This window comes from Helicoverpa armigera, chromosome 20 (assembly GCF_030705265.1).
Source record: "Helicoverpa armigera isolate CAAS_96S chromosome 20, ASM3070526v1, whole genome shotgun sequence".
Classification (NCBI taxonomy): domain Eukaryota; kingdom Metazoa; phylum Arthropoda; class Insecta; order Lepidoptera; family Noctuidae; genus Helicoverpa; species Helicoverpa armigera.
The window spans coordinates 4,439,627-4,466,993 of NC_087139.1; the positions used below are offsets into that span (position 1 = coordinate 4,439,627).

General features: G+C 40.3%; 2 protein-coding genes across 2 annotated transcripts; one reads left to right on the forward strand and one right to left on the reverse strand.

The window, feature by feature from the left end:
- LOC110378587 (probable Rho GTPase-activating protein CG5521) lies at positions 1–27,054 on the reverse strand. Its single transcript, XM_064039598.1, has 34 exons — positions 26,800–27,054; positions 25,533–25,643; positions 25,192–25,209; positions 24,378–24,549; positions 23,715–24,286; positions 23,340–23,633; positions 22,801–22,982; positions 21,570–21,716; positions 20,968–21,149; positions 20,663–20,745; positions 20,158–20,309; positions 19,600–19,783; positions 19,146–19,265; positions 18,931–19,023; positions 18,748–18,849; positions 18,118–18,332; positions 15,594–15,697; positions 14,792–14,922; positions 14,221–14,375; positions 13,632–13,757; positions 12,920–13,087; positions 12,027–12,123; positions 11,564–11,748; positions 9,122–9,277; positions 8,571–8,793; positions 7,776–7,914; positions 7,402–7,510; positions 6,844–7,004; positions 5,349–5,525; positions 4,581–4,707; positions 3,929–4,084; positions 3,367–3,525; positions 2,652–2,895; positions 1–1,837 (listed from the first exon to the last, which is right to left on the reverse strand). Exons 1-34 carry the CDS (start codon positions 26,903–26,905, stop codon positions 1,617–1,619), a joined length of 5,571 nt encoding a protein of 1,856 aa, XP_063895668.1. The 5' UTR covers positions 26,906–27,054; the 3' UTR covers positions 1–1,616.
- LOC126056289 (endocuticle structural glycoprotein ABD-5-like) lies at positions 9,991–10,955 on the forward strand. Its single transcript, XM_064039844.1, has 3 exons — positions 9,991–10,002; positions 10,125–10,252; positions 10,555–10,955. The coding sequence occupies exons 1-3, from the start codon at positions 9,991–9,993 to the stop codon at positions 10,745–10,747; spliced, it is 333 nt and encodes a 110-aa protein (XP_063895914.1). The 3' UTR covers positions 10,748–10,955.
- Positions 27,055–27,367: the final 313 nt, after the last annotated feature.

The window sequence follows — 27,367 nt, forward strand, 5'->3', positions numbered from 1 at the left end:
AAAGTTTAACAAAACTTTATTTTTACATCATTTTAAATATAAAAATTTGGTTACATTAGATAATGTCTGTGGGTTAATATCTGGATTACTTATTATAAGTGACATTCTCGAAGCTATTTCAATCAACAAATACTAGCAATAATAAATTAGCTGTAATAAGTTATAAGTAATACCACCACATTGTTTTAATAAAATATAACATTTTAATACTTAGTGTTGCAATACATAATCTTGTGTCAGTCTTAACAACTATAAAAATACTGTTTAAAATTAAAATGTGGAAATAATCATTCAGATTAATAAATAATAATAACTATTTTAATGAATAATAAATCTAAGAGATACTGAGAAACAATACAGATTCTTCAAAAAATATTTTGATTGGAATGCATCAGATTAGTTGTCGTGAGTACCACAGGTAAACCATAAATGCAAGTCGATTGTTACACAATATTATCACCACGATGTCTCAGTTCACGCGTAGAATAATACATCCGAAATTACTTTCAAACAAATGAATGGAATGTAGGTCATTTCAAAATTGGAAAATAATTTCTTACAAAAAAATACCAATGTACAAATAGGGACGGGAAAAGAAAGCTCATAACTCCTGAAACACTTAAAGCATACTAGAGCAGTATGTGTAGGATATATTGTGAAATAATGACATGAAACTACGCATGTTTCTTATATAAATTTACCTGGTTTCTATCGCGTACGTTTTAGCCTGATAAACATACGTCCTCTCTACAAAATAAATAATAACAACGAATGGGACTCGATTTAAATCTCAATTATGCAAATAAATAGTATCGTATAAACAAACCTACAACAGTTAAAGCTCTAAAACTAGTTTACATATGTACAGAAAACACCAATGTAATGTCGAATGATTGCTGATTACAGTTCGCTTATTACAAGACATTTACATAAAAATATGTGTCAAAATGTTTTGAACATTTCAACTCTACAGTCTGCACGGTTCAAGCTAACAGCAAGCATGTACATTACATTATAAATGCAAGACTCTACAGATATTAAAAGCTTATAACATATTAAGTACATGAAAATTCCTTTAAGTCCGTTAAGTTAGTGCTATAATCTCTCGATGGACGAATTAACTAAGATACGGAGCGGAGACGTTCACAGAACATTTCGACTGCGGCTGGCCTTCAGGTTTATAGCATCTTAGATGTAAAGAGACCGAAACATTGACCCGCGTGGACAAAACCATAAAGATATCACGTTTGCTCAATTTCATCAAGTAATGTTTGTCCATGACTTTATTTTCGGTAAGAGTGTAATTGTATTCGATCTATAAAAGTGTCAGGTAAAAACAGATCAAGTCTAACAATATCTCGAGTACTACAAGTAACGAGTTATGCACCATAGCGTTTAGCGTTTGGATGTAGTGAGCCACCTGTGACTCTCGAGCACCGACAATGCTATATGAAGAACGCATTGGACAGGTTTGTTACGTCCTAAAAGCCCGTACAATTACATAGTGAATGTATGAGTATTCGCCGTGTGAATCTTTGCCGAAGCTAAGTACGACTGCCGGAGACTGCGTTGGCTGATATCGGAGGATGTAGAAAGCTGGCGACGTGAGGGCTTGCTCACCGGTTGCGACGAGGAGCGGAGGAGGGCGCGGAGAGCGGGGGCGGGGCGGTTAGGGGCGGCGCTGTATGTGGGGCGGGGTGCGCGTTGTGCGGGGGCCGTTTGAAGGGGCCGAGGCGCTTGGAGGGCCGCGGGGACACCCCGTGCGTGTCGCCGCTGCCCGCCCACGCGCTCGCGCCGTGGTCCAGCAACGCCGCCGCCAGCCGACCCGTGCCTTGATCTATTACCACAACATAATGCTCATTAATATTTTGCTAATCCATACAGTAGTAAAATACACACAATGCGACACTTACGGTTAGTATAAGCAGGTTAGGTGGCAGTTTTTTTCGATGTCGATAATATATCACTAACTACAATGTAATTACAATATAAGGCGGTTGATGATGACGATACCCGTTTAAAAAGCTATTTTTATCACAGAATTTTGGAATCGCAGCATAAAATAAGCGCACCATTCATGACCCATTCGGAAGCAGTACAAAATTATCTTTATAATTTCATGAATTAACATTCAAAGTGTATCGTACCTAATCACATTAAATTAAAAATACGTTAATATACTGGTTAATATATGTTGATTAGCACAAAGAAAAAAATAAAATACGCAAAAATAATAAAAAAAGATTATTTCGAACAAAGTAAATTTAAAAAAAAAACTCCTAACTTTATCTCTGTTTTACACATGATGTTGTAAATTATGAAAACGAAAAATGACTCCTGTGGCCAAACCACTGGATGGATTCGGTATTTATTTTTACAATTCGTCGTAGAATATCGTGCAGTTTTTTTCGATTTCGATGTTATTAAATCACTATGTACTTGGTAATTACGAGGAGGTTGATTATGACACGTGTAAAAAGCTATTTTTATTTAGGTATCATAGAATTTCGGAATCGCAGCATAAAATAAGCGTACCATTTATAACCCAACCAATGAACATATACCCCAAAAAAATGTACACGTACAAAATAAAAAAAAGGGTAAAACCTAAGTGAGTTGTCGTCGCCGAGTGGGTCGGGTTGGGGCGTTACCGTGCGGCTGGGTGGCAGGGACGGGGTCGCGGAGCCGCTCCACGAAGGTCTCGAAGGTGGAGGGGAGCGTGTGAGCTCGCACGAGCGCGTCGAGCTCGCGGGAGCGCTCGGCGTAGGCGTGCTGGTACAGCGCCATGCCCGCCCGCACCGCGCGCCCGCCCGCCACCGCCGCGCCGCGCACCAGGGCGGCCACGCAGCTCACGCGGATGATGCATTCTTCCCATAGCGGGCCGAATACGCACACCTACGGGTATCATACAGATATATTGAGAATTTATAAGGTTTTGTTCAGTTTATAAAAACGCTCACATCAAATAAAGCACATCCGCAATATTTTGGCTTAAAAATTTTGCGAATATTGGCGTAAAATTTAACATAAAAAAATATTAATTTATAAATTATTAAAAATATGTTTTTAATTTATTATTATAAAGACAATGGTTTTAGAATACAACTACTAATTACGCATTACCTCAACCTTTGCCATCCGTCACTATTGAAGTTAAAACAGCATTACTACTTTCGGTAATCCCGCGATAACTATCGATATCACAGCACATCACTACTCACGTCAGGCTTCCGGGACACGGTACAGCGCAGCAGGCCGCCGGGCAGAGGGTACAGCACTATGAGCACGTCACAGAACTGCGTGGGCAGCGTGTCGCGCTTGTACGGCCCACTATAAGTATCGATATCACGGCACATCACTACTCACGTCCGGCTTCCGCGACACGGTACAGCGCAGCAGGCCGCCGGGCAGAGGGTACAGCACTATGAGCACGTCACAGAACTGCGTGGGCAGCGTGTCGCGCTTATAGGGCCGCCAGTGCTCGCTCCACACCACGTGGACTTCATCGTTACCCAGGTGTCGAGTCTGTGGGGATATATAATTAAACTTTTGATTCTTGATAACAAATTAATATGTCGAAACAAAAATCCTAGTTACGATCTAGAAGATACAAGCTCCGTAACGACTGCTTTTGACGGTTGAAAAAGTGTATAATACCTACCACTGCATTACTATCACTCTCGCATTACAAATAAACATATATACGTAATTGCTAACTGCTTGAATATCGTTAATTATAAAACAATAGAAATTCAATTGTCTCGCGTATGTCTATGTTTCGACATACAACGGATTATCGAGGCTCGAGATTCGAACTCACAATTTATTATCGATTTACATTTTCCTCGAACATCAGCATACCCATGCGTACTGTCGAACACAAATTATTTCTTCAAAGAAGTCTCTCATAGATGTAATATAACGTCACCTTATTAAGTATAGCATCAGGCGAGTCGGCAGGCATGCGCGTGGCGACGTGGAACAGTGCTTCTAACGTGAGGCTGGCGAGGTAGGGCGCCGACACCCCGCCGCCGCCGCCGCCGCGCAGACCGCCCGTGAAGCCTACGTGACTTTCCAACTCCACCTGCGATATACAATTGAAATGATGCGAATAAAACGAGGAAAGTGAGGGAAAATAGTGTAGGGGATTTTTATCGATATTTTTGATTTATATTTAAAGTAGAAAATTTCGAGTCTATAAATTGTGTCACAAACAGTAAAGTATATGAACGTTAGTAAAATCAAAAACCCGACCATGACTGCGCTTTGTGGATTTAAACCGTCATCCATTTTGAGTATAATATTGCCAACTACTGAAAACCACAGTAAATAGTCCACGTCAGAGGCCGTCAGTCAGGCGGATTTGAGATAACTCTGACGCTATGGCTTGTTAGGTGATTAAACCTGTAGCTCAGTCGATAAAAAGAACAAGTAAATAGCACTCTATAATTTATGACAATATATAATAACCTTAGTCAATGTCTCTTATGTGTATTAAAAAAAAAAGAAATCTTCAGATATGTCAATAAATAACATACATTGAGATATTTATTACATATGATATGGTAACATGTACATACCTCCCAAGCCAGTGCAGCAAGGAACGCTTCATACGCGGGACTGCCGCACCTATTGGAGAGTATTTCATTGCGCGTCTCCTGACCCTTGCCCACGTATATCACTGCTACCTTGTGCGTTTCGCGACATCTGAAGAAAAAGAACATGGTTATACAAATGTACAACTGGAGAGTTTGTGGCTAATCGATGTGAATAATCGACAGCAGCTCCGGTCTTGATTGATTATAAGACGTAATACATCAAGGTACTCCTACCTCTAAAATTTTAAACTCAATATTGGGAACATGCACCTTTTGTTTTAGAGGTAAAGTTGAAAATCTATTGAGGATAAACTAAAACAGATTTTAGTAGCTTGCTGTGCTGGCATCTATACAAGTTGGCTGTTATTTATTCATTTTTTACAGTCGCTAAGAGTAATCAAAAGTTATTTTAGTGTGTTATTATTTTACTAAATTCTAAAACACCTCTCATATTTTTTTATTGTATGTACTAGTGACCTGCTCCGGCTTCGCACAGGGTAACAGTATTTCCCCACTATGTAATGTATGTTATTATACATATAAACCTTCCTCTTTAATCACTCTATCTATTGAAAAAAAACGCATCAAAATCCGTTGCGTAGTTTTGAACATTCAAGCGTACAAAGGGACATAGGGACAGAAAAAGCGACTTGGTTTTATACTATGTAGTGATGGCTCGTGTTTTATCACTCACCTAATGGTATGCGACAATGCTGTGACAAATTATGATCATAAATGTGATTCCATTACCTCTGCGCATCCAAGTTCCTGAGCTCCCTCAACAACCGATCAGTCCTTCGCAGCAGATGCGCGTGAGTGCGTCTAGCCGGTGCCAGCGTGCCGAGCTGCGCCGCCAGTGCGCGACACACGCCGAAGGGACGCGACGACGCGCGGGACCAGAGGGATACCGTCTCCTCTTCTTCGAGGCTGGTTGATGTGCTGGGGGGTTGCAATTGAGAGGGTGTAAATACAGTTTCAATGTGTAAGTTAGGATTTATGATACGATACGTCACAGCCCTGACGTAGTTTTCTAGCGGATTGTAATATATGCATAGTTGCAGCCTAATATTGGAGTTACTTATGAGTTCTTAGAAAAAGGGATCTTAATTCAACTCGACTCAAACCGCAAGGCCATGTTTATACCGCTTTTGACTATTAGGTTCAAACGTTATACAACTGACATAAAGGACGTTTCCCTTCCATTTCGGTGCAATAAATTCAGGCTAAAATACCCTCTATATATTCAGATTTATTTATCTCTATTTATACAAACCAGGAGGTACTAATTTAACCTTGGACTAAACAGGGAGGTAGGTAATTTATTATTAAGCGGCGACGGACCTGCCTGGTCCAGTCGCCTACCACACACTACCTCTGGTGAAGTGTGCTCTATGTATGCCTCTACACTTACCTATCTCTGGTGGCGAGGTACTGTCGCTCACTGTTCCGGTGAGCTACTAAGGAGGCGACGAGCTCGTCCTCCGCGCCGGGCGGCAGCGGCGACGGACCCGCCTCGTCCAGTCGCCTGCCACACACACCTCTGGTGAAGTGTGCTCTATGTATGCCTCTACACTTACCTATCTCTGGTGGCGAGGTACTGTCGCTCACTGTTCCGGTGAGCTACTAAGGAGGCGACGAGCTCGTCCTCCGCGCCGGGCGGCAGCGGCGACGGACCCGCCTCGTCCAGTCGCCTGCCACACACTACCTCTGGTGAAGTGTGCTCTATGTATGCCTCTACACTTACCTATCTCTGGTGGCGAGGTACTGTCGCTCACTGTTCCGGTGAGCTACTAAGGAGGCGACGAGCTCGTCCTCCGCGCCGGGCGGCAGCGGCGACGGACCCGCCTCGTCCAGTCGCCTGCCACACACTACCTCTGGTGAAGTGTGCTCTATGTATGCCTCTACACTTACCTATCTCTGGTGGCGAGGTACTGTCGCTCACTGTTCCGGTGAGCTACTAAGGAGGCGACGAGCTCGTCCTCCGCGCCGGGCGGCAGCGGCGACGGACCCGCCTCGTCCAGTCGCCTGCCACACACTACCTCTGGTGAAGTGTGCTCTATGTATGCCTCTACACTTACCTATCTCTGGTGGCGAGGTACTGTCGCTCACTGTTCCGGTGAGCTACTAAGGAGGCGACGAGCTCGTCCTCCGCGCCGGGCGGCAGCGGCGACGGACCCGCCTCGTCCAGTCGCCTGCCACACACTACCTCTGGTGAAGTGTGCTCTATGTATGCCTCTACACTTACCTATCTCTGGTGGCGAGGTACTGTCGCTCACTGTTCCGGTGAGCTACTAAGGAGGCGACGAGCTCGTCCTCCGCGCCGGGCGGCAGCGGCGACGGACCCGCCTCGTCCAGTCGCCTGCCACACACTACCTCTGGGGAAGTGTGGCCGATGTATGCTAATACCTGGAAGGAAAAAAATTGCAGTTCTCGTTGACCATATAGCTTGTTTTGTAAACTAAAGCTTGACTAAACTCGACTAACAGCGTTTTTACATTAGGGGATTGTTCACTCGATTTTTCTTCGTGGATCGTAGATACGTATACGCGCAATAACAATTGACAACTACCCGTTCAAACGAAGATACGCGAAACTGCACGATAGGTTTTTTATCGCTAGGCATGTGTCGTGCGGAAAAGAATCGAGCGGAAACTGATCTGGTATGAAAGCACTGTTATGTTGGAAAAAATAACTGTTGTGCATAGGCGGGGCGGTATTTTGTTCTGGGAAAAATTGATGCTCCAGAGAAGTCCCAGAAAGCTTTTTGAACAAATACAAGAAAATATTATCCAAAGTGACTTACATGATCCAATTGATGTTTATCGGGCGGGCAGTTCTTGTAGTCTGGCAATAGATCCGGAGGCAGAGGCGGCGGGAGGGACGACAGAGTGTTGTCTCTTGGACATTCCATACTACAAAACAACATAACATAATTTAAAAAAGAAACAGTGCCACCTTTACTATTAATATTATATGTAGCTAAAGAGTTTGTTGGAACGCGCCAATGTCATAAATTTCTGAATCGATAAAAAAAAATATTTCGATGTTAGATAGCCTATTTATCGAGGAAGACTTTAGGCTACTTTTTACCCGGATTCGCGGAGTAGTTTTTCCAGAACACGGGTGAAACCGCTGACGGAAGCTATTTTTAAATAATGTTGTTGTACAGTAGCATACCTGTCAGGCATTTCAAGTGGTTCCACGGTCTCAGACGATGCTATAGAGGGGTCATAGTAGAGCGCTGATGCATCCCAACACGCCTTGCCGGCGATGTCACGCAGTAGCACTCGCACTTGCTTCTCTGACGTCATTAGGCCTGGAAAGATTCAATAAAAATACTAGATATAATGCAGTGAAGAGGATTTGGTGAAGAAAGGGCTGTCGTGTTGCTGGCACACTTATATACTCAACAACATTGTATGTTACCTGGTGTAGTGGCAGCCGGCATATCGAGCGCGGGCAGCTCTATAAGCGACGCTAGAGTGGCGTCACTGAGACGCAACATCTGCACGTGCGGCGCCGACAGCACCGCGGGCCCGAGCTCGCCGCCCAGCGCGGGCTGTCGTGTTGCTGGCACACTTATATACTCAACAACATTGTATGTTACCTGGTGTAGTGGCAGCCGGCATATCGAGCGCGGGCAGCTCTATAAGCGACGCTAGAGTGGCGTCACTGAGACGCAACATCTGCACGTGCGGCGCCGACAGCACCGCGGGCCCGAGCTCGCCGCCCAGCGCGGGGCTGTCGTGTTGCTGGCACACTTATATACTCAACAACATTGTATGTTACCTGGTGTAGTGGCAGCCGGCATATCGAGCGCGGGCAGCTCTATAAGCGACGCTAGAGTGGCGTCACTGAGACGCAACATCTGCATCGTGCGGCGCCGACAGCACCGCGGGCCCGAGCTCGCCGCCCAGCGCGGGGCTGTCGTGTTGCTGGCACACTTATATACTCAACAACATTGTATGTTACCTGGTGTAGTGGCAGCCGGCATATCGAGCGCGGGCAGCTCTATAAGCGACGCTAGAGTGGCGTCACTGAGACGCAACATCTGCACGTGCGGCGCCGACAGCACCGCGGGCCCGAGCTCGCCGCCCAGCGCGGGGCTGTCGTGTTGCTCGCACACTGACGATGATACCTGCCACCCGTTCCAGAGAGGCCAGTGGCCCAGGAATAGCACTAGTTGCGTGCATATCTGTGGTAATGATAGTGACGTTCAATTTGTATCGATACTTTTTGTTAAACATATTTTAAACAAGGGCTACACCGCGGTTGCTTCTAGACGAAAATAGCAATTTAAAGAATCTCTTTATAAAAATATATTGATGTTTAATTTGGGGTAACATAATTTAACACACATTGACTTATCTTAAATTATTCTTAATATCGATTTCGCCTATATAATCTTCGCAAACTAAAATGCCACGATCCATATTAGGTACAATTTGTAAACATTAAGCAAACCTACTCTATTTACCTTTACAATTACCATCAAGTACTACCTAATAGTCCAAACAACTTACCGTTTGTGCCCATAGTTTGACGTCTATGGTAGAGGAAGGGGACGTCTTGGGTCCCAGGTTGTCCAGCTGAATGTTGGGGTCAAAGTCCTCGTCGACAGGTAGGGATAGGCCTTCGATATCAGATCCGTTAGTACCTTTCATTACTACGTAGAGCACCTGCAATCAAACAATATGTTGTTAATGAATTATGAAGTGTTTTTTTAGAAAGAGTTCCAAAAAAAATATGGATGGATTTTTGCGCCCGAATGTACCATCATCGTCTTCTTCCGAGCCTTTTCCCAACCATGTTGGGGTCGTCTTCTAGCTCAGGCTAGCGCCAAAATGTATGTTAGCATTTTTTACAGTAGTCTATTCTAACAATATTTGAGCTTGTAAATATATACAACGAATATGTAAGTACTTCATTGATTTTGATTCCATTGCTTGTGTAAAAGAAAGTGCTAACATTTCTATTTATGTAAAGCAGACAATACACATATGATATCATTTATTCCAACACAATAATATTATAAGACGTAGGTAGAGTGTAAGTTTTAGCTTAACAAGGACCTACTTAATTAAGGATTCATATGTCTATTACCATATAACCTCTCCACAAAAAATAGGTCAAACGCCACACCACTCATGTAAATTCGCTAACAAGATAGCCCGAGCGCATTTTGTAAGAACAAACAATTGTTTACGCAATCACCATACAGTTTCTTAGTACGTTGCTATATTATTTATTAGCACCCTATTACGTACGAAAGAATAGTGTTGTCACCGGTCAGAGGTTTGGGTTTAAAACGGCAGGTGTAGTTTGAGTGGGCACAGTCAACAGCTGCTTTCAGCCGTTTCATCTCCTCTCAAAATACTCGTACATTCTCAACATGCAGAAGATCGTGAGTATAAGGATTTCAGTGTTTGAAGATCGATACAATAATTATTTTATCAAGTCTATTTTGTTTAATGTGTATGAATTTATTTTTTATTGATAATTACATTATTTATTAATTATAATCAGGTACTCGTCGCCCTCGCCCTATTCGCCGTAGCGGCCGCCGCCCCGCAGCACGGACAAGCCCCCGCGGAACACCCTGTGTACATCCTCAAGCAAGACGCTGATGTGTCCCACGATGGGTACACCTTCGAGTAAGTTATAGCCTTCTCTAGAATTTTCTTTGCAAATAACGATATGGGGAAAACTACTCCCTACACAGATACAGTTTACAAGGATTTGTCACACCTCTTTCGGACTTAGCTTATGTGTTCAATCTGTACTAAGTGCATCTATCATAGTGCATTGTAATGGAATAAGAGATAATAATAGTCTTTGGAATATCAAATCGCCAATTCTCCCAATGAGCTAACACCCCACTAAGTTACATCTCCTAAAATTAAAACGCACCAGTTTTTTTTATTCTTAAAATTAATTTTAAAACTTTCTTCTACAGCTTCGAAACAAGCGACGGTACATCACGCCAAGAGAAAGGCACCCTCAAGCAGATCAGCGACGACCACCAAGCTCTCGAAGTGTCCGGCAGCTACAAGTACATTGGTACCGACGGCCTGACATACACCGTCACCTTCGTAGCTGACGAGCACGGCTTCCAGCCCCAGGAGCATGTTGAGCAGCCCCAGCAATAGGCACCAACTTTTGTACCACGGAAGAGAATGACTAGCGGAGATGTCATATCGCAAAGTCTGTTAAGAAAGTAGCCCGCCAAAATGCAGGTGTTCGGGGAACGAGGAGTTCTTTAGAAACCGCCCATTTTATTTAAATCCAAAGCACTAATCAATAAAGACCAATCTTCGATAGATTCGTCTTGATATGACAAGGAACCCGAATGCGTGGTTAGTTCTAGTAACCGATCACGCTCACCGTAAGTTGCGTGAACTACAGTATGGCGCCTGACCTACATGCCTTATGGCATCTCCGCTCGTCTTTCCTTCCTCCGTGGTTTGCACAAACTTGGCCACAATAGAATGTCTTAACATTCATGTGGCCAATGTTTGAACAAACATGTTGTTAAGCGGTTGTGTAGGTTTTACTACACTCAGCTGACTGTTAACTATTTTGTAATGTCAACGTTTGTATATTTTTTCGTAACAGTTTTGTATGAATATATTGCAGTAATACAATGTATTTTTTGATGATTTTATTTGATAATCCTATAATAAATATTTACACAAAACACTTTCAAAAGACGAAGTTGAATGGAACAATCTGCAAAAATCTAAATACTTTTAGGCCCAGACTCCACCAAGCCGCAGCAAAGAAGTTTTCAAATAACCAATAGCCTTACCTAAATAGCTTGTCTTTACCTCTTCAAAGGTTTCCCATAGCAGAGAAATTACAATAGGTTGTTTAAAAACTCCTCCAGTCCGATTTGGTGGAGGTTAGGCCTAAAGGCCGCAAGAATATAATATCAACTTAACAAAAATGTATTTAAAGCAACAAACCTTAAATATCATAAGCAACAGCGACTGTTCTCCATCCTTCTCCTGCATCAGGTAGTTGGGTCCGCACCTGACTGCGAACTCGGCTAAACACAGCAGCAACGAGCCCGCCAGTGGCTTCACTGTGTCCCGAGCGCTGCTTGGCGAGATCTGCGCTAGGCATGCGCATATCCACTTGATTATTTTACCTGGGGTAAAAAATAATTTATTAGTAGGTTGAAAGTCTTCACCATTTTTTTGCGATTGGCATGGACAACAAATTGATTTTCTTTTCTTAAATTATATGATATTAAACTTATCTAAAACATGTATGAAATGGTTCAAATAGGCATACAAAATTCCCGAAGTCTTTGCTTGAGTTTGAAAACTTTTAAGAATTACATAATTTTAAAGGTACTGAATTCTCACTCTATTTATACAGACAGAAGTGTATTTTTTAAAGTTATGATCTACATAGTTATCTTACCGGCAAGCCCAGGATACATTTCAACAATTCGGTCCGTATAATCAGCTAGCACCAGGATACAGTCGCTCACCACTTTCGCGATGTTCTTATTTTTCATCTGTGAACAATTTACAAGTCATTGGTAACGTGTTTTTTGCTAAAGTTTCGATTAAGCTAGATTGAGAGATTTTTACGATTCATTTCGCAATTATATTTTATTTTCAGGAATTTACCAATCTTAGTTTTTTAATACAATAACATTTTTATTGCCAATTTGTGGCAGTAATATAGCCATAAAATTTGTCTTTTTCCCGCATATTTTTGATGCCACATATCACGTAGACATCACATTGAATAGGCACGAAGCGATTTCAAAATCGTAATTTCTTGAGAAAAATTGCGCATATTGTAGAATGTATATGCTAATTGACTGGCTGAGACATAAAAACTCCTTTCACTTGGTACTATCGAACATTATATTGTTAGCGGTAAAACCATAACAATACTTGGTGTGATGACGAATATATTATCAGTACTAATTGTGACGAACTGAAATTCGATACTTTTAAGCAGATGTTTCCGTGGACTTTGTTACAGCTGATAAAAATGCGTATTTAAGTACTAACTGAACTGTGAAATACAAAGTACATAAGTACTTGTAGTAAAAATATAAGTCTGGATTTTGTTTATAGCATAGTGCATTAGTTAGTCCCGAGTGGCAGCGGCCGGCAGCGACGCCGCGAGCGACCGCGCGCCTCGTGCGTCTTGTTGATGGTTCCGCCCGCGGCTGCCAGCGGCGATGCGAGGCATCTCGCGGCGATGCGAGGCCGCTCGCAGCGCCACCGCCCCGCTCTCTCGCCGGCACATTCGCACTACTACACGTAGTAGGAACACAATGTCTATGCTAGACTCACCATGAGCATCTGCAGCAGACACGTGACGTAGGCCGGCAGCCTCGCGCAGTGCGTGCGCGACGCTAGCAGGTGACACACGTGCGCGGTGAGAGCGCATGCGCCCGCGCACCGCGCCGCCGCCCCGCCCTCCCGCCGGCATACTCGCACTACTATGTTGAGTACATGCTCCTGTTGAAAGAATATGGCGATGTGTGACTTTAAATTTTGGTGTAGTAGTATAAAGTAGCCTTTCGAACTAAGCGTCACAGACGCAGCGTCTATAGCAGTCAGCAACGCCGCGACAGTGACATCTATCTGTCACTATCGTAACGTCACAATCGCGGCGCTACTGACGCTAAAGACGCTCACATCGAAACGTTACCTTAAGTATAGAATAATCCAACGGGATAAAAATAAGGCAAACATATTGATATTACATATAGACATTCATATTATATGAAACTTCAATGACTAATATTAATTTTAATAAAGTAAAAGTATGCATGAGGAAATACAAAAAAACACATTGTTGCGCTTGCGCCGCTTACACGCATAAACTCATGGGATGAGGTGAAACCCTTGACCCATGGGCGCTTTGAAGCTGTCTTGTACCTAAATGTATTTTGTTCTGAGGTTCGAAAAGCGCTGATTTAGAAGCCTAATTTGAGTAAACGATTTCGATCTTCAAAGCCGCTATAATTCCGTAAATATGTATTAAATCAAAGACACATACCTTAAGGTCAGGACAAGACACGGTGTTGTATTGGTGCGGGTAGGGCTGCAACATGGGCGCATTCATCAGGCCGTCGGGTAACGACAGCAGGGAGCCAAGGAACGTCACCGCTGCCGTGCGGGGACACTGATATAAAATGGGGAGAATTTTATACAAATATTATTTGTACATCTCACAACATAATACTTATACATTCTTGTTGGAAATTAGAATGTTGTTAAAAATAATAAGAAACCGTAACATACGACATCTCGATTCCAGTATATTAACGCGTAGCCGTTTTAATAGCATAGCTCTAATTTATTTTAATGTTTTTTTTGAGTGTGAAGTTCATATTGTCAAACTGCAGAGTTTGTTAGAAGTAGCAAATCTCAGGAACTACTAAATTATTTGGAAAAAATCTCAGTGTTTGTTGTTATGTTGCCCATTTATCGAAGTTCCCACGGGACGTTAGTTAAACCACTGTAAGAGAACTTAAAGCCACCCATTTGATAGCTATTTTAAAAGCAGAGAAGTAACAGCCTGTTCATTTCCAGCTCCACAGGATCTCCATCTAAACACTCAAGATCTAGAACCTTCCACAACTCACCGTAGGCCCCATGTCCGAGGAGTTGAGCACCACAGTGGAGGCGTGTACGAAGTCCAGCAGTAGTAGGGAATAGCCGTCTAACGCTAGGGACAGGTAGCGCGGCGCCGCGTGCTCTACTAGCACGTCCACTACTGAACGATCCTCGCCGGTCAGACCTGGGAAGGACATCATTGAACTGTAACTTGTTCAGGTACAAAAATACTTAATACATAGTCAGGGTTAGCTTATTACCTACAATAGAAAGTTTTAATTCGGGCTATGTAAAAAGTTTCGGCTTGATATAATAAAAAAAAATTTAATTGTTCTGCGTATTCCTGTCTTATGCGGATTCCTGAGTAGGAGGAAGCTAAGTAAAAATAATTTGAATCTTTAATAGATGGACTCGTTCGCTTGCTGTTTTTGGGAATGAGGTCCAAGACAATAATATAAATAGGACTGGACTCCTTTGAAAAAGGTTGAAGTGTTAAACATAATGGTGATTTAGTATTTGTCTTTAAACTATAGGTATAAAAGGTTATGGAGTATACCTATTTATAATTTCTTAATGATTCAAGTGATTTAACAAACTCACCATGATGCAACGCCCGCTGGTAGAGATGCAGATGCGCGAGATGCAGGCGGTTGTTGCATGAGGACGGCGCGCCCGGGCCCTGCGCTTGCGTCGACTCGCATAACAAGCGTAGTGCTAGGAGCTTGCCCGCTCTGGACAATAGAGATGTGCAAGTTAGAAATTATGTGCCTAACATTTGCATACAAACTTTGGGCAAAGTTCTGACTAAAAAGAACACAGAGTCACTGGGTCATCTTAGGGGTTTTAGCCACTACAATAATCAATAACTAGAGGTCGATATTTTTTTTAAGTAAGGTTATTTGAAATCCAAAAGGTTAAACTGACCAAAAAGGAAAGAATTACATATTTTAATAATTTATCGATAAGGTTAGGCCAAAAGCCGACCTCAACAAAGTTGGGAAATGGCTAAGCAGATGATTAATGATTTATCGTTAAACTACATCACTGGAGAACTGTCCAAAACCAGAAAATCACTTTCAAAAAGCCTCCGGAACCTTAATAATACACAAACGCTACCGTAAATAATACGAACGGAGTTAAGCGATCTGTTTTCCGTCTCCATTCCATTCTTCACACATTTGTTCCACTGATGACTGACTGACTGACACATTACACCATTTCAAACTTTCCACCTCTTTTAGAACAATTTTAACTAGTTCGCGGAACATTAATCGCGCGTATCACCATTGCATCGCATACTAACATCGAATAGATTTATAATGGATGATGTTAATGCCGATTCATCGGTATAGAACAATAGATGCTAAACAATAATCAGTGGATAAACAAAACAATAACAGACCTGTGCGAGGGCGGCAGCGCCTCTGCCTCGAGACACCATCCCGCCACCAAGTTGAACGGCACGTGGATCTCCGTGTTCCCATTGAGAGTCTGGTTCGCACTTATCTGTAAAAACACCATCATCATCATCCGAGCCTTGTTCCCAACTATGTTGGGGTCGGCTTCCAGTCAAACCGGATTCAGCTGAGTACCAGCGCTTTACAAGAAGCGACTACCTATCTGACCTCCTCAACCCAGTTACCCGGGCAACCCGATACCCCTTGGTTAGACTGGTCTCAGACTGGCTTCTGACTACCCGTAACGACTGTCAAGGATGTTCAATGACAGCCGGGACCTACAGTTTAACGTGCCATCCGAAACACCATGTATCACCACCAACATATAACAAATCCCGTAATACATAGGTAACACTTCATTATTTAAAAACAAAACAAATAAACATCACTGCCTCTGAATTGTCTCCGTCTTCGAAAGACTTCTGATGTGGATCGTTATTGTTATTCAACACGTAATCCTCATTTTTATTAAATTCCATACTAAAAATATTGTCTTTTTAACGAATAACATGAAACGCGACGAATTTACGTTGCTTAACTGTCAAAACAACCGTTAATGTGTGAACTTTCCGCTCTCGATATCAAAATACCCTCAACGTATGTTTATAAATCGAGAAATATTTGTAAACAACCTCCTTCTTCCTGATTCTCCTGAGGAGTCTTCTTTTTCCTGCTCTTCTTTCGCATTGGCAGTTTTTAAATACTTTCGATTTGGACAACAGGTCGCACAAACTCAATAACACCATTCACGGAATCCTGGCCAGCGAACTATTAGTAAGCATGCGGACTGAACAATAAAAATCCTATTTATAAAAACAATAACAGATGAATGCGTATGATCTTTCTATTACACCATCTGCCAAACATGTTCCGATATCGACTGATAACTTACTCCAGCGTGCCATTATTTGTGATAAACATTAACAGATGGCTTCGGTCGGAATGTCATGATTTCATTACATAAGTGTTTATTCACGATACCGGTTCAATTTGTACGTTTTAAACGTGTACAATTCCAGGTAAATATTGTTTGTTAGCGTCGTGGGAGCCCGGTAAATGAACTTGATTTAGCAGTTTTTGTACTACGTACTGTCATAAAATTGATACTTTAGGTGTACAATTCTTCTTATAATGTGTCATGAGCATACAAGTGTGTATGTTGTAGCTATATGACATTGAAATAGCACGCAACATCTGTGTAGACAGAACTAATCAATGACGCAAACATATTTTTGACTGATATAGTGAAGGTTTAATTTGTAAATATTCACCTAAGTACTTCGATGAATCACTGTAAAAATAACTCATGGCTCATTGTGACCTACTTTCTACATGTTTTGTTTTTGTATTGATTCGATAAAGAAATTGCTATAGATGATAAGTAATTCTCTAAAAAAATGGCCAAATATGTATAAAAAATAACCTGTTTTAAATAAAGACACTAACCGCAATTATATCCTCACAGAGACTATGGAAGTCCATGACTGAATTTTTTCTATCATAACAATGGCATATACAAAAATATCAACAGGATACCTACAACTACATAGAACAATACGAAATAAATAATTTAGGTATATTGTTTTATACAGATAAGCTGGTGATGGTTTATTTTTTATTTATACATATTTCCTTCAGTGATGTTTATGGATTTTGTTATGTCATTTTTGCTTGAATCTCTACTGTCACAGCCTTTTTATCGTCCCACTGCTGGGCACTGCAGGGCCTCCTCTCACACGGAGAAGGATTGAGCATTAATCACCACGCTTGCTCAATGCGGGTTTCCTCAAGATGTTTTCTTTCACCTTTTTATCAGCCATTGGTGTCTAAGATATACTTAGAAAGTACATACAAACTTAGAAAAGTTGCTTGAATCTCTAGGCATCAGAAATACATATCGGGAAAAATGTAATATGAAACATGGAGTACACAGCACATACTACATTTGTAAGACGAACGTGTATTATGTCAATGACTGTACATGGATGAATGTGTTGGTAAGTACGTAGGTCCATTTTATATTTATCGTATTGGAGGCTGTACACAAACAAAGGAGATGACAGATAGCGAAGATAAAACATAAGAGTATATTTCTTTTCAATGAGTCATTCACCCTATTGTCGTTAGATAAAATATGTCGCATTTACATCTACTGATAAAATTCTGCTGAAATCAGTGACGCAGCTACTATTTCTTAAACGGCATTTGTTCAAACAAACATTGTGGAAGACCTCATGACTAAGTAAAGACTTAAAGACAAAACGACTAGCTTCATCATTCATATATAGTTCATAGACGATACCAGAAAGTAGGTATCACAACTAGTCCTTCCAACTACGTATACTTTTACACTGCATTTAAAATGGTGTGTTATCAAACTATATCACATTAATCTATATTTTCATTTATATTCTTTTCCCTTCAAAACCTATCGCTTAGAAAATCAAGTTTATATAGGCAGGGTCTTACCTTCAACAGCGTGCTATTAAGATGTATAAGATAGTTATAGAGGTTGGCGTGGGCATGCGGGTCCCGCAGCAGGTTGGGGTCGCCGAGCGCGGCCAGCATGCGGCGCCACAGCACAGCCGCCACGTCGGGCAGCCAGCCTCGCGCCCGCCCGCCCATCACCACCCCCACGCCTTCATCCCGCCCGCCCAGCCCCGCCTCGTTCTCCGTCCACTCTGCTATACCCAGATCCAATGAACCTACTATACCTTAATACATTTATCTCTAAACATTTAACACTTAATTATCAGTTTTTTGTTAGTCAAGCCAGACCAGATGATAAGTTTTGCTGTTTTCTGTTTGCGCAAAATGTTGCGCAAGAAGAAAGGTTTGCGCAACATTGCGCAACCATCTGATCGCTGATAGCTGGAAGAGGTTAGTATTATTTACAAAAATTTTAAAGCACTTTATTTACAACGTAGCTTACAAAAGCATACATTTGCGACAACAGTAAATTCACAGAAGCAAACAATTCACATCGGTACAGACAGCAAGCAAGAAGCTCATGCAAAATCGTTTAGAATTTTATAGCCACATTTTTTTATTATTTATAATCACAATATTTAAATAAAGGAGTTTTTTTTGTATACATACCGACATTTCCGCCATCGGAAGCCAAATCGATCTGTAACGGTGAATCTTTGATAGAACTACTCTCTACGCCGCTTGATGGCGCGGGCGAGGGTGAACGTGAACCTAAAAAAAGAAATATTACATTGTAAAATGTACTTTATGACTTTGAAATAGAGTATAAAATCCCTTTGGGACAAAACGTACCACTAGCCGAATCTCTCTCTTCATGTGTCGAGTTCCGTAATGAGTCTAAAGAATACCACCTCCTCGATTTCTCGTTTACTGGTTCTTTGGTATCTAAAAGAGGAATAAAACATTTAATACTATTTTAAAATAGTTTTTTTTTTAATGTACTATTCAGATTACAAGACATTTATTATATTTTAAGCAATTTTAAGAAGATATATATGTCAACATACCCGTGTGCGTTTGCGCATGTTTGCTCAAATGTGGATCACTGCGACATCTAGTGAGTTGTCGTCGTGTGCTGCCGGGTTCCTTGCGAGGGTGAGGCTCGTGACCGGATTTTGGTGATTTTCCTGTGCAAATAAAAACAATATTAAGATTTTTTTTCAATTGGCTGGACGTCTCTTTACTCTCTAGCAGTAAGTTAAGAAGTTAGTTCGCTTGGAATTTTGGAAAACATATTTATATCAAACTATAGTTATTGAATTTTTATTTATAGTTATTGAATCAAGCTATGCTACTTGGTATAGTTTGTAAAATAACTTTTTCCAATATTTTTTTCATATCTAAGAAACTAGACAACTCTTCCACCAGACAATATTCCTCTTATGGCTACCGTCTTGGCTTATTTTTTCAAACAGTCAGTTTTCATAACTACATTTTTTCCTTTGCCCTTGCTATACATACCAGGAGTCCTAGTACTATGCGTAGTCAGCACAGCAGCAGCATGATGGGGCGCAGGCCTAGGTAACGGCGCCGGTGCAGCCGCCACCCTCCTGCCGCCGCGGCCTCGTTCTGCACTCGTACTCTCCGACAGGTCCAGCGAATACACGTGACGAGCTAGCACGCGGGTGAGGGTTTCCATTGTTTTCTAAAGGATCATAAACATTTAATAAATTTTAATAATCATGTTTTAATTTGTTAAAAAATAAGGTTAAGCAATGTTTGCTTCCTCAGTGTTTCGAAAAGCGTGTTATGGGTTAACCGGTCCCGGCTGCCACTTGTATGTATTTTTGACAGTCGCCAAGTCTCACAGTTACAAGTTTCCTGGATTACTGTATTGTGGAGGTCAGTTAGGAAGTCGATCCGTGTGAAACGCTGGTGCTCAGCTGAGCATCAAGGTTAGATTGGTAGCCAATTCCCATATAATTGGGAAGATACACTATCATGGTATATCATTGTCATCACTTGGTTAAAGAATATCAGAAAAGGCGCTATATTCAGTTATTAAAAAGAAGAACTTACCGCCCACTCTTTGATCAGATCCTCCCAGTGCGTCAGCCTAGTGAGCAGTTCCATAAAGTTCTGCCACAGTTCCGGCTTCACGGCGACGTTCAAGTTTGCTTTGATCCATGTCACTATCAGAGTTTGAAATAAGGCCGGGGCTAGGAAACCTCCTGCGAAAAAAAGAAACATTTAGATCAGACGAAATATGAAAAAAAAAAAAAATAGGTGAATGTTATATTGCACGGCCTACTTGCAACGTAAATGATTTAAAAATATATGTATATGCTGTCGAATCGAGAACCTTCTTTCAGGCACTTACAAAAAATTATCGGGTCCAAAGCAGGTGTATAAAGGACGGTGACAGTAACGTCCCTCGTCCTCCGCACACACGCATTTTGGCCCGCTATTTTCTTAGAGAGATAATTATAGGAGATTTTGCTTTATGGCATCTCCACTAGTCATTTTGTTCTCCATGGTTTATGAAGAGAAATTAATTAAGATTAAATATTGATTGAGTGCTTACCTAAAGACTCCTGTTTCCTTTTAGGCGGCACTTTCGTTAGCACCAATGAAGTTATTTGTAGTAGAACTAGCAATAACTGCTCCCTGAAAAGAAGTCTCACATTGTAACTACCATATGATTTGACATGAGATAATTTCTTAAATAAATGGGATGGATGAAGGAGTATTGAGTTCGATATCCGGTTCATACCGGATTTTGGCGTTTGCGCTTATAAAACAAAATTTTCTCAAGTGAGGGGTCTATTTCATTTTCGGGGCTGAAAACATATTCTCACTATATTCTTATGTTCTTAATGCTGTACGTACCAAGTATTAGCATCCATAGCGACATGCATGACCATATATCTGTATATATTGAGCACTCGCTTGCACGTGTCTGTCTGTTCTTCTAACAGCTGTTGTTGACTCAACGCGCCAGGAGGAGCCACCGGCGACGCTGATGCTAGGAACACGTTCGCCGCTTGCGTCATGAATATTTGTAACACGTTCTGAAATAAAATATTTTTTGGGTATAGAAGATATTTGATTCTGTTCACTCTTGTGTGCAATGCAACATAGAATATTGAGGCAGTTAGTGTAGTCGAATTACTGTCGTTTATTTATTTATTTAATACTTTTGGACAGTGGCGGATTTAACGCCTTAGGCGTTTTCTCACAGTCTACCTTTGGGTGGTAGAGAAATAGCAGTTTACATATCGAACATAATTTGTTGAGTCAGCATTATAGAGGCCAAAAGTAGTAAATATATAGATTTTTTAATTTATATTCGTAAATCGATACTATTACTAATCGATAACATTAGTGATATTGTTTTCAATTATCAAATTACGTCAAATTTATATTCTCAATAATGAATACACAATAAATTCCATATGTTTATATAGTATACAAAAATAAAATGATTTTACCTGCAACCCCGCTCGCACCATAACATTGTCCCGTCCAACAGCACCCAAGTACGAGTCATTGCGCAGGCGCCGCGGCGGTATCGCCGGCTCCCCGCCTCCTTGCTGTTCGAACGTGTTCTCTACTAGGAATGGGGGTATTTCCGCTACCTGTGGGATCAATGAAAGTAGCAGGTTAATTTGATGCTTGTAACGGATGGATGAAGAATGAAACTCTGAAAACGAATAGATAGTAACTAATGTCAAATTGCATGATCCTATGTTGATATTTTTTTATTTATTAAATTATCTGATGCCCAAGCATCGATAAACAAGTATAACTTTTCTAAGCCAAAAGAAACCACCTTTAGAAATCAGCATTTATATTGCGCCTCAAATGACTTGGGAACAGGGCAGAAAGAAGATTTAAATTGTAAGTGCCTTTTTTGTTCTTCAATACAAAAGACAGGGGGATTAAAACCATCTTTTTAATACCTATAGAACAAAATCTAGGCAATAAATCACAGCCACATAATCGATGATATTTGCATTACTAATGTTTTGAATCAAGTATGCATATCCAACGCAGTGGGACGCCTGTCGACTCGCTTCACGGGCATTCAGTGCGTGACCAGCCAAGCGTGAAGCACTATGATATGCCATCGGAACTGTGTGTTATGGGAGAAAGTTTAAGAGGTTTATTGACTGGGGTTATTGTGACATGCTTTTAGGTATTTCGGTGGGGTTAAATGTTTCTTGATTTTTTGTCACCGTTAACCCCTTGTATGCCGGTGCGTACATATACGCGAGACATAATTGATTTTCTATTGTTCTCTAATTAGTGGCATTCAAGAGGTTAAGGGCAAATAAAGAATATCGACAGTTTTTGCTGCTCCTTAGCATCTCCCTAAGGAATCATTTGATGATTTTCTCTCCCTATTAAAACCGAACGCGAAGCAAGAACGAAATAAATTACATAAACATTTCTTTTTTTTTTAATAGTGTCTACGGAGTTTCTTGCCGGTTCTTCTCCATAAGACCCACTATTTGAAACCGTGCAACTAGCTTGACGTTTCTTAAGCACCTGTATCAGGTCTATATGAAATACAAAACATATTAAAGTAAATTAATATAAATAAGGTAGGTCGGTCACTACAGACTTTAAAATACTCTAGAAATATTACCGTTCACGTATCAAGACTTGTTTTCGCTATACGAACATAACCCATTCTGAATTTAAAAAATATCAACTCACATTCATCTGTATCCAGTCCTTATACAGCGCTATGACGCGTCTCACAGCGGCAGCATGAGAGAAGGGCAGTAGAAACGCCTGCCGCAGCACCTCTATCGTGAAGTCCACGTGTTCACGCGATGAACAGCATAGCACGTCGCGCACTACCAGTTCTGAGCTTAGCTCTTCGAATACTCCTGAGCCTGGGGAGAGGAGATAACGAAGGTTTTAGTCGATAGAATAGAAAAAGGGGCAAATAATTGGTAACTGATAATGTGTTCAGTGTGCGTGCAGGTATCGAAGTAATTTCTTGTCAATCTACGAAACATGGAAATAAGACGGACTGAGATGACCATATTTAGGGGACATTTATTACAGTATCTTTATCGTCATTAGTAGGTAATATGCGTCTGATCTACCTAATTTTAGAAACAGATTGAGAATCGGTTATTATCATCAGCGGTCGTTGTCAATAACCACCAATGTGGTCAATCACTGAACACACCTTCCACCTACTGTTAACTTTCCCACAGACTTAACGACAGTACGAAGTCACAAACCTGATTCCAAACTGGGATGCGGAGTATTAGAAGCGGAATCATGAGACGACGCTCTACTGGAGTCAGACGGGTGCCCCACAGTGAACGAAGTTTCCTCCTCATGGTGAAGCGAGGTCGCCGGGGTCGGGGTGTTCGAGTGAGGCAGATGCGACCCCGTACTCGTCATGGACGAAGGCTGGCCACCGTCACTGCCCTGCTTCTTCATGAAGTGAGCGTAGCTGGCCACCCATTTGATTAACGTCACTCGGCATAGTACGTAGTCGTCTTCTAGAATGTTGTGTTGGACGGGCAGTTCTGTGGACAGAAAGAAGAGTATATTGAATATGTGTTAAGTTTAGTAAGATCACTTGAATATAACTAGAATAGCAGACTTACCTAAATTAGGCTTATACAACGAATTCTTGACATTAAACTGAGGACATATAACAGGCAAATAATAAATCTTGAATTTCTCCAGTAGAAATGCGAAACATCTCATTGCCTTTGCGTGACATCTGTCTCTCCATTGTATCTTCGTTACCGACGTGGCCATTCCGTCGAGAAGTATTTCAAAGAAATATTTAGTTTCATTGTCAACGGCCTTTTCGTTAGCACTTGGCGGTAGAAGAGGTTGGATCTCCACACTTTGGACTGGGTTCAGGGCATTTGTATCATGGAATATGGAAGCTGACACGTTAGCGAGTTTCCCCATGATACCTGTAGGTGTTTGTTCTACCACAACTTTCTTAGCATTATCTACAGCAGAGTTAAAGTTCGGATGATGCATAATGTCCTCTATACTGAAGTCGCCAGAGCCGTGGGTGTCGTTCGACGTAATGTTTGGCTTAAGGGGAGATCCAGTTGGTAATATAACGGGCTCAGGCATGCCAGGGACGAGGGTGGCGAACATTTTATGGACTTCATTCGGAGCATTGTCACCTAGTGCTTGGTACCATAGCAGGAAATATCTAAAAGGAAACATCGCATCAATTTAACTATTCATATTCATTGCTGATTTAATTTTGTTTAATCAGATATTGTAGTGGTTACTATAGTTACCTTATAGCCTCTGCTCTTAATTTCTGTGAATTCCCGCTATGGAGGAGTTTCGAAAATATTCTCGTCAATGAGTGTAACTGCCATCTCTTCCCGATCAGCTCCGGCAGAAGACATAATACCTTGTCTAGAAGGGACAATGCCCCTTCTAGTTCCTCTCTGCCTGCTTTGTGGACTAGAATACATAAGATATTAGTCAATTACCATGTCAATGTTACATGAAGTTACCATATGAATGTTACATGAAGTTGGAAACAATGTCGGTTTAATATGACCATTAAAATACTATTATGTTCATATTGTCCAACCCATTAGCATCATATTATCTGGTTAGGCGTGACTCAGACGAGTTATAGTTATCTGTCAGTAGTTATCCTTGTTATGTCTATATCCTGTATTTGTTAGGGCCTGTGGTAAATAGATTTATTTCCAAACTTATTCTATGTTATAGTGAAACCTGGCAGTCAATACATCTAACAGTACATGCTTATCATCCAAAGGCAAATGATGACAAATCCAAGTGTTTATGATATCTTGATGGTTAATCTAATGAAGATAAGATAATGGCATCTACCAGGATCAATGTGAAACACCAAATTCAAAGTCAACATGAGAAATGATACTATCATATGGTTTAGTTAAATAATGTTAAAGTTTTGGTGGAAAACTAACAAAGAAAAAAATTATGATTCACTATTAATTTCTATTTTTTCCTAATTAAAACTTTTAACGTTATTTAACCAGTTTATTTGATACATCCAAAGGTTGATTATGTAAGATGAGATACTGTCTGATGATCAAAACACCCAAAACTCACCGAGATGAAATGGAAGTTCTGTACCGCAAAAAACAGAAAAATAATAAGTAAATATGTGTGGTAACTGGTATAGTGGTAGTTTATATGTCAAGAAATTATATCAGCAATATATATTTCCTATTAATTATTTAATCATTAGCTAGTTTAGAATATTTTTGTTATCCAGTTTTAATAGTTATTTGAAATGGCTGTGCATCACTCTCGCAGGTACTTGTAACAAGGAAATTGTTCTTTCATTCACTCAGTCATACTTCAGAACATGAAAGTTAGAATATCTTACAATTATATAACATTTATTTACAACAGCACTTTGAAGATAATACTCTTGAGTTAATAATTACCTCGTTGCCGCAGATTATTTTCAGCTTGTATGAAGTTGTCGTACAATATAAAGTAGACATGGCTGAAGTTCCCTTCAAAGTAGTTTTTGGCTTCATCAGTGTCAAAATGTTCTGAAACAATATGTTTACTGCTGAAACTTGGTACTTGATCTTCAAAAAGTGCTGATTGTCAGCTCAATAAGTGACTTCTTATCTACAGTTTTTGTTGACACTAAACATTGCAAAAGTTACTGAACATAATTCATTTTGATGTGTCAGCGGATGGTGGAGGTGTATATTGAATTGGATTGGATTTCCAATTAAGTTCTAAACACAAGTATGAGCATACTATTGTAAGTATGAGTATAGTTGGAAAATGCTATTAAATTTAGAGTATTACAAATCAAAACATGTACCTATATATCAATATAATTATTGGCTATTATAGGAGGATGAACTATTTAAAACCCTAAAGTTTGTTGTCCCCATGCAAGGAAAATACTTAACAATTTTCTGTGCATATGACAGAACATTGTATTGACCAAATAATCTGCCTGTACACGATCACCATCAATGGTAACCATGCATTCACTATAGAGGTCATTGAATTATGTGCCTTTTAAAATAAATGGCTTTGTCATGGTTTGAACAAGATTTTCATTTGATAGTGAGTAACACAAAAGCAAAATTGTAATCAATGTTTATGTTTAATTAGTAGAAAAGAATTGAAAAAGAAGTCATGATGTTTCATTAAAAGGAAAGCGTTATTATCAAAATCATACCATTTAATATTGGAATAACTACTAAATGAATTATTGGAATAAATGGGTTTCTATCTTCTATTTTTATAATACAAGTATTCTTTATGATTAGATCAGAAACTAAGGATTATTTTGTTTGTTAATATTCGAGTTTCGTGACAATACAATTATATTTTTAAGAGACAATAAGAAAAACGCATTAACCTAGAAATGAAGAATGATCTCATAAACACAAACTAATCCTCAGGATGATATTGACATAATAGATATTGTACAACAAATTGAACTATACATTTAGTGATTATATTTTATTCAAAAATAAAAAAGAAATAAGAGTACAAACACTTGTATGTCAGTACAATACACAGTAAGTTGAGGCGCATCAACATAATACAGTTATTCGCGACTAATTAGCATGTACGGAATGTGATGGATGTTGATGCGACAAAATATACACATTTCATTTCAAAACCTTCTAAAGCTCTCTATCCACCCTACAAATAACCATAACCCAAAGAAAACCTTACCTAAAACGATTTTTAAGTGTTTTAGTCGGGTTGCTGAATCCTTTTTGGAGTCCTGTATTTTAACTGTCGATTTCTTAACATCTTGGTGAGATTTCTTGGTAAACATTTCGGATGTTATTTTATAGCGTCATTACGTAGATTCTTTTCATTCTCAGAATAAAAAATACAGTAATTTCACATTGTTTTCTTTAAGTTTTCACTCCCATTTTGACATTTCACTTACATAAAAATCTCGGTTGACGTAAACACTAGGCGTTTTCGTTTTACGTTTGTAATGTAAAAGTACTGTTGCTTTAGTCCTTATGACAAGTGTGAAATTTAAACACATTAAGGAGTAATTAATATTTTATCTTCCAATTTATAAAAGTTGTAATGAAAACTAGTGGTAACTTTTATACTGCTTTACCAAGTAACTCTCAATTTCACAATCTTATTTTGAAACATTTGCCAGAACGCGTAGAACAGAACGTATCGTGCTTTTTAAATACGTAGTCAACAGGCAATGAAATTTTGACATAATGCCTCAATCTTTACCTTATTCTATTTTAATTCAAGTTCATTCAAGAAT